Source organism: Nomascus leucogenys, chromosome 18 (genome assembly GCF_006542625.1).
Source record: "Nomascus leucogenys isolate Asia chromosome 18, Asia_NLE_v1, whole genome shotgun sequence".
NCBI lineage: Eukaryota > Metazoa > Chordata > Mammalia > Primates > Hylobatidae > Nomascus > Nomascus leucogenys.
The window spans coordinates 54,912,316-54,920,733 of NC_044398.1; the positions used below are offsets into that span (position 1 = coordinate 54,912,316).

The 8,418-nt window shown below is 34.5% G+C and overlaps 1 protein-coding gene across 6 annotated transcripts in view; it reads left to right on the plus strand.

Annotated features, from left to right (window-relative positions):
* ANKRD26 (ankyrin repeat domain 26) overlaps positions 1-8,008 on the plus strand; it is a 100,316-nt gene extending 92,308 nt beyond the window's left edge. For 5 of the 6 annotated variants that reach the window (XM_030798274.1, XM_030798275.1, XM_030798280.1 and 2 more), the window contains 2 exons: positions 5,160-5,205; positions 6,394-8,008. In XM_030798274.1, coding sequence (XP_030654134.1) covers positions 5,160-5,205; positions 6,394-6,527 — 180 coding nt within the window. In that variant the 3' untranslated portion in view covers positions 6,528-8,008. Of the gene's footprint in view, positions 1-491; positions 816-5,159; positions 5,206-6,393 lie in introns of those variants that run through there. The other variant, XM_030798276.1, reaches the window with a different exon arrangement.
* Positions 8,009-8,418: the final 410 nt, after the last annotated feature.

Sequence of the window (8,418 nt, forward strand, 5' to 3'; positions counted from 1 at the left end):
TGAATGAATGATTGGCATCCAAACACTTAACCACATATGGAAATTTATTATTTAAAGAACTCCAAGATAAATACTTTTTATGAATTAAACAAACTCTAACACTGATTAATTTGTATTTTTAAGTTTTGTCATTTTCTTACATAGGAGTACATTCTTAGTAGCTATTGTTACAGCATTTTTCTCTCAATTTTTGTAAAACATGTCTATTACTGGGCAATTGCACAGCGGTTTTTAAATAGTTAAAGCAGCAAATATGTGAATTTAAAAAATGCACTTGTGCCATTACTTGAATGATTGATGACTAAGATGGCAATGATATCAAGAGTGTTTAGTAAGTATGATCAAACAGAATTATTTTCTTCCTACCCAGAATTTCATGTAAAGCTTCACAGGGTCCTCATCTCCCCTGGATCCTAGCTTTACAGTTACAAGGTCCTAGCTAGCCAATATTATGTTCATATTGTTAGCTTAGTTTTGTCTTGCTTTTCTAGAACAATAGAAAACCCATCGAAGAGGAAACTTCCAATCCAACTTTATGATTTCACTCATAGTACGACTTCATTTCTGGGGATCTCAAAATGAATTCAACAATGACTATCAATTGTAGACTTGGTAGGGAAAAAAAAATTCAACTATGCTTGATCCAGTTTAAGATACTTGTCTAACTTTTGACCATTTTTGACTGGGGGAACAAATTACAAAAGCTGGTTGCAATGGTGAACACTTGTAGTCCCAGCTACTTGGGAGGCTGGGGCAGGAGGATTGCTTGAGCCCAAGAGTTTAAGGTTGTAGTGTGTTTTTATTGCAACTGTGAATAGCAGCCGCACTCCAGCCTGGGCAAGATAGCAAGACCCTGCCTCTTAAAAAATTAGAAGAAGCATAAAACATTTGTTTGAACAAAAATAAATAAATAGCAACTAGTTTTTGTGTATCATTATGAAACTATCCATTTTAATCAGTGCACATTAGCTTAAGATTTAATGGTATTTTCATGATCTTAATGCAGAGAAAAAAAGTGTAGACTCATGTTAAATGAGACCTCAACCTTGTTTCTTTATCAGGCCTCATGTCCTAACAAATCATAGAAGAGCAAGTCTAAGGTTTCCTAGACAGCACTGCAGCCAAGTGGCTTAACAAGGAACAAATCAAATGATTGTTGTAATATATAAATTACAAGATTTAGCCAACTAATATTTTTTTCATCATTTTGATAGCTTAGTTTTGTCTTATTTTTCTGACAATGAGATGATCAGGGTCTAAATGCTTCAGAGTCATGAAATTTTCCTACTGGGTACAAAAAGAAAATGAATGTCAAATACTTCTGTAGGCCGGGTGCAATGGTTCATGCCTATAATCCCAACACTTTGGGAGGCCGAAGCAGGAAGATCACCTGAGCTCAGGAGTTCAAGACCAGCCTGGGAAACATAGTGAGGCATAGTGAGACCTCATTTCTACAAAAAATTTAAAAAATTAGCTGAGCATGGTGGTGCACGCTTGTAGTCCCAGCTTCTTGGGAGGCTGAGGCAGGAGAATCACTTGAGCTCAGGAGCTCAAGGCTGCAGTGAGCTATGATCGTGCTTCTGCACTCCAGCCTGGATGACAGAGTGAGACCCTGTCTCAAAAAATCCAAAACAGTAACAAAAACCCTTCTGTAACTTACTAAGCATGATGCAAATATAAAATTTTCTCATTAGTTCCTACCAGAAAACTCAGGTAACAACATTTTATAAGATGATGAAATAATATATAGATACGCAATGTAAGGGAAGATTTTTCAGGAAATGTTTTTCCTTAATTGATTTTTTGGGGGAGCAAGGGGGTGTTTATTTTTAGTATTTCTAGATAAGCTGAAAAATATTCCATTGGTATACATGGTTTCTTTGTGGGGCACTGGTTTGCCAAACCATATTAGACTTAACAAAAGAGATTAAAAAGAACCATTCTGTCAGGGCAAGTGACTTTCATACGTTAAAAAAATTTTTTTGAAAGAATAGAACTTTTAAAAAATGACATGAAACTATATTACATAAAACAGATAGAAGTAGAGCTCTCTGGCTAAAGGAGGGGTAGGGGCTCTGAAGCTGTGACTTCCTTATCCCCTTAATCCTGCAATATCCTCTGTAGAACCTTAGATTTCTGTGGGACATAGTTTGAAAACTACCGGTTATGAAAGAATCCTTCTAATTAGCCAAAATTTGTTGGTACACTGTTCTTTTATAATTTTCTCCTATTCTTATATTTTAAAATGAAAAAGTATACATGAAGTTGCAGATATGCTCCCTTTATTAATGTTGGACTTCAAGCTACCTCCGCCACCTGAAGCATAATGCCCACCTGGAAATAAACAGAAAGTCCACAGAGAAAGGAGGAGCATTTTTATAAAACATAGTTTATTTATTTTACTCCATAATAGCTTTTGATTTTGTATTATGCATTAAATTATTAGCATAACAGATTAGTAATTTATTAAGCTTTTTAATTTCCTCTAGCAGTGTTCAGTTTCTCCTAAGCTATTGCTCTATACATTTCAAAAACCATTGATGGCACCTTGTCTACCTCAATAGGACAGTTATTAATGTCACCAAGACATTTTTCTCTCCTTTTTTCTTCCATAGTCTGTATCAGGCACTGTGTTAAGTTATTTAACTGGAGACAATAATTTTAAATTTGTATTAAGGGAAATATGAGGAAAATGTGTGATTTAATGGGAAATTAGGAATAAAATGAAAGAGACTTTTTCAAAGTCATTTAATATTTGCCAGTTTTCACTTTTAATATAGGTAAAACCATCCCAGTTTCCCACCAACCAGGACAAAACCAGACTTGTCAACACAGAAGACCGTTTTCCTAAGCTTTTAAGTGTCCCTCCCAGAGCAGCTCCCTCCTGGGTTCTGGGTCTGCCCCTTTTCCCTTTGAGCCTTTATGTCTGACCTGGCGTCCTTTTCTGAAAAGTAGTTGCCCTCAGCTGTCATTTATATGGCAAAACATTCAAGGATTGGCCAGGCGTGGTGGCTCATGCCTGTAATCCCAGCACTTCGGGAGGCCCAGGTGGGCGGATCACGAGGTCAGGAGTTTGAGACCAGCCTGTCCAATATGGTGAAACTCCGTCTCTACTAAAAAATACAAAAATTAGCTGGGCATGGTGTTGCGCACCTGTAGTCCCAGCTACTCAGGAGGCAGAGGTTGCAGTGAGCTGAGATGACGCCACTGCACTCCAGCCTGGGCAACAGAGTGAGACTCCACCTCAAAAGGAAAAAAAAAATTCAAGAGTCATTGAAAGGCTGGAAGAGACTTTATGTAGCAGGAGGCCACTCCAGGGCTGGAATAGAGGCAACAACTTTATACCATATATCCTTTAAGTGTTAGGGGAGAAAAATAACCTGTATTTAAATTTTTTATGCAAGAAGTTTCTCTGCCTAGACAGTTAAGATTTCTTCAATATCAGAGTAAGCAATTTGTTAAGAGTATTTCATTTTTATCTAAGCAAAATGTACATATTATTAAAGTATTTGTAAATGGAGTATAAAGAAATAATAAAATTTATTACACGTAGGAAGTAAATATTTAGGAGAAGTGAGAAACTACATTACATTAGTAGTTCCTTAATACAAGTCATGTAAAAATGTATATTTTACATCATGTTTATTAATGAATAGCAATATAAGATTCGTTCAATAAAGGCTTCTCCTTTTATTTGGTATTGAGTTATTACTTTTACAGGTCCTGTCTACTAATGCTATTGTCACATTATTCATTTTATAAGGCCTGTCTATAATGTTATTGTCACAGAAATATATGGAAAACAGTCTTACAAAATATTGGGAAACCTGTTAGTCAAAAAATTTTATCTTCATACCTAACATTTTTAAAGGCATTGGATATCATATTATCATTATCACCACAAAGTACCTATTATGCTTACTATATAGTGTACTATTTCAGACCATGTTCTCGGTATTTAGTGAGAGAATACCTTTTATAAAAAAAGATTTAAATAAGAACACTCTAAATGGGCCACTTGCAATATAGTTTGAAATATTCCCACACATTTCATAATTAAGTATATAAATATAATTAGATATTTAAAAAATTGGTACTAATTTCTGAAATCAAAATTACAATTAAAAAGCTATATATTTTTTGTTTATAATTCTACCAAGTTGTGAATCAAAGAAACTAAGCTTGAAAACTAGCTCCAACTTATATTTATCATTTTTTGAGCAAATTTTCTGAAATCTTTGTGTTTACATAATGTTATTTATAATATATAGGTAGGATAATGTTTATTTCCACTTACTCTTTTGCCAGTAGAATTTTCACATGACATTATTATAGCATCACTTTCTTCATGTATATATTGATGATTCTGTACCAAAAAATAGCATAGAACATACTTTAAAATTTTAATTCTCTAACAGTAGACAATGGAAAGTGGCTTTTTTTTTTTTTTTTTTTTTTTTTTTTTTGAGACGGAGTCTCGCTCTGTCGTCCAGGCTGGAGTGCAGTGGTGCAATCTCAGCTCACTGCAACCTCTACCTCCTGGGTTCAAGCAATTCTCCTGCCTCAGCCTCCCAAGTAGCTGGGACTAGAGGTGCAAGGCACCATACCTGGCTAATTTTTTTTGTATTTTAATAGAGACGGGATTTCACTATGTTGCCCAGGCTGGTCTCGAACTCCTGAGCTCAGGCAATCTGCCTGCCTTGGCCTCCCAAAGTGCTAGGATTATAGGCTTGAGCCACTGTGCCCCACCAGAAAGTTTATTTTAAGGAAAAATCCATTAAAGTGAAAAAACTGATTAAGCTTTATAAAGATCAGAGTTTTGCTGAGAATTACAAAGTAATGCATTCATTTCAAACTATGACTTCAGTTGTTTAACCTTGTACTAATAAGAGAAAATATCACCTTTCTGACATTATGTATATGCAATAGACCAATACTAATTGTACTTTTTATCAGATTAAACAACATTACACATTTTTAAAATCTAAACTTAAAACAAGTAGGAATTTTATTTATGTGATTATTTTTATATTTAAGCAATCAAGTTAAGTGTAGTCTTTAAGAGTATTACAGGCCACATTTTGTAAGTGATGTATCATTTCTATGTTAATGTCTCTTGTCTAACTTAAACATTATAAATAACATTTGACTTATTTCAGATGCAGCAGGAGTTGGAAAAAAATTTAACTAGAGAACTCAAAGAAGGTATGTTGCCAAACTTCATGAATTAAATTTAGATTAATTAATTGATTTCTGAAATAAACTGTAAATCGTGAGTGGGATCCCTTTCCATTGTTTGGCTAATAGATACTACATTAAATGTTCTTTCTTACACACATCTAATGAAAGATGTGAAAACATGAATATTCGTAGTGAAGAGTATACTTATTTTGTCTCATTAATTCATCATGTTCCATAGCTTTAAAAAAACTCAAGAAATCTTTGCACCTCTTTTTTTTCCGGCTCTACACTTTCTTCACTTCTGCCATCCCCGTAGAACTGTAGCCAGCATGCAGAAATTATTCTTAGAAAACAATGGCATCATCAACTTCTCAAGGTTATAGTGGTGATTTAAGGCCCAAAGACCCCAGACTCACTAGTAATATCTAGTCTGGAATTACAGTTCTTAAGCAGTCGCTTGACAGGTGATATTTGAAATCTCCAGTCATTTACTTTGTCATTAGTTTCCCTTTGCCCTCAGAAGAAGTTCCAAATTCCTTAGCATGGAATAAAAACACCCACATCAATGTGGTCCTTGTCACGTTATTCAACCTTATTTCTCACCCCTTGCTGCTCTCCGGGCCCCTTTGCTCTGGCATCCAGCCACCCTAGACCACGTGGAATTCCACAGGGAGCTTCCTCAGCTCCAGCTGTTGGCATTTGCTTCTTCCTTCTGTCTGGCATATGTTTTCCTTGTACTTCAGGTATCAGTCTACATATTGCCTCCATCAAAAAACCTACGTTATTGACTCAGAACTGGGATAGGTGTCCCTTCTGTGTGTTCCAGTAGTGCCCTGTCTTCTACCTGTCATGGTATCTGTGACTCTGTATGGAAATTGTATGTTTGTCTGTTTTTTCAGATTATAACATATGTTTGTTAGAGGTGGATCATATCGTCTTCATTTTGTAATTCTAGTGCTTACTTTGCTCATGGTTGTTGAATAAATGAATGAAGAGTGAGAAAGCCAGAAGCTCTGATATTTAACCACAAGGATAATTCAATGTGCAACCACAGGCAAATTATACTTAATAGTAATCTTGTATAATAGTTGTGCATACATATTTTTCTTTCTTATTAATACTGACAAAATTCTCAACTCTTTTACTGACTTCCACTTTGTTAACTATGAAATCTTTTAGGTAAGGAGTATAATTCTTTCTTTTTCATTCTAGCTGCTGCTGAATTGGAATCTGGATCAATAGCTTCCCCTCTAGGATCTACTGATGAGTCAAATCTAAATCAAGATCTAGTTTGGAAAGCATCAAGAGAATATGTACAGGTTTTAAAGAAAAATTATATGATCTGAAAGATAAAATTTTATTACTGGGCTGTTTATGTGACATTTTGTTTCTCATTAAATATTAATATATGACATGTAAAAATCTTTATTAAAGGAACATATTTTTGTATCATATGTGTCAGATCAAAATTTATATAGTTTTTTAAACAATGTTACTTGGCTTCTTTAACTTTTAAGTGGATTTTGCCAATGAAAACCAGGAATATTGAGTTTTACATACTCAAACTGCCCAAATATCAGCTGTTTAAACAGCCAAACCACTAAGTTGTCATTAATACTTTAGTGCAGTTAATTGGTGGCTTATTTGTATTTTGTAATTTTTATCACTATATGTAGTGGTAGAGTTGGACTTAGACATCATTTTGTTGTGCAGGAACTGTGGTCATTGTTCATGTTTAGATGTATTACAATTGTTACAGTGCCATCAGATTTACATAATTTTAATTTTAAGCACTGATTTATATAGCTGTTCTTAGGGAGAAATAAGATTTGCCTGATTCACCTTTTCTGTTTGTTTATTTATTTTTAATTAACCTTTTGGAAATAGCCTTCAGTTTAGAGAAAATTTCGAAGTTTTAGTACAAAGACTTTCCCCTCCGAACCATTGAGAGTAAATTGCTGACATTATGCCATCACCCCTGATTACTTTAGTGGGCATTCCTACAAGTCAGGACATTCTACATAACTACAGTGCACACCTTGCAATAAGAAAGTCAACATTAATACATTCTAGTTTGTTACTTCTCTGTAATGTCCTTTATAGCAAAAGGATCCCATTCTAATCCATGGCTTGTATTTAGTTGTTGTATCTGTTAGATTCTTTCAGTCTGGAACAGTTCCTCAGTCTTTCCTTGACCTTCATGACCTTGAATATTTTGAAGAGTAAAGTCTGGTAATACAAGAATGTCCCTCAATTGGGTTTCATGGTGATTAGATTTAGATTATATGATTTTTTGGCAGGAGTATCACAAAAGTGACCCAGTGATCTTCTCATTGCATCTTACCTGTGACCCTACAGTTTTGATTTGCCCTGCTACTGGCAATGTTAGCATTGATCACTAACAGTGGTATCTGCTGAATTTCTCCTCTGTAGTGTTATTTTTTCACCTTGTGGTTAATTAGTATTTTACGGGGAGGTAATTTGAGACTATGTAAATATCTCTGCTCCTCATCGAACCCTCAATTTATTCATTTACTTGTATCAATATGGATTCATGGTTTATTTTATTCAGTGGGTTATAATTCATTAATATTGTTATTAAAAATTTGTTTTTCTTTTAAGAAATGTTCGATTTTGACAACTTCAGACTTACAAAAAGATTATAAGAGGTAATACAAATAATTTTTGGATATTATTCCCCAAATGTTAACATTTTACTACATTTACTTTATCCTTTCTCCCCCTTCTCCTCCTGTCTTTCTAGATGAATATGAATATAGGTACTTAATACAGATTTTTTTTCTGAACTGTTTGTAGGTTGCAGACACGATGCCTCTTTATTTCTAAATAATGTGTATTTCCTAAATAAAAGGAATTTCCTTACATAACTGTAGTATAATGGTCAAAATCAGGATATTAACATTGGTTCAATGTTAATATCTAATCTATAGACCTTATGCAGATTTTGCCAATTGTCTCCAAAATATCCTTGATAGCCGAGGAAAATTCAAGATGGGGGATTTTCACCAAGTGTGATGTGTTGGTCCAATTGTCCCGTTTCTATAGTTTCCTTTTATCTGGGATAATTCCTGAGTCTTTCTTTGATTGTCATGACATTTATGTTTTTGGAGAGTATAGGTCAGCTGTTTTGTAGGCTTTCTCTCCATTTTGGTTTGTACGGTGTTTCCTCATGATTGGCTTTAGGTTGTGCCATTCGGGCAGGGCTTTCACACAGGC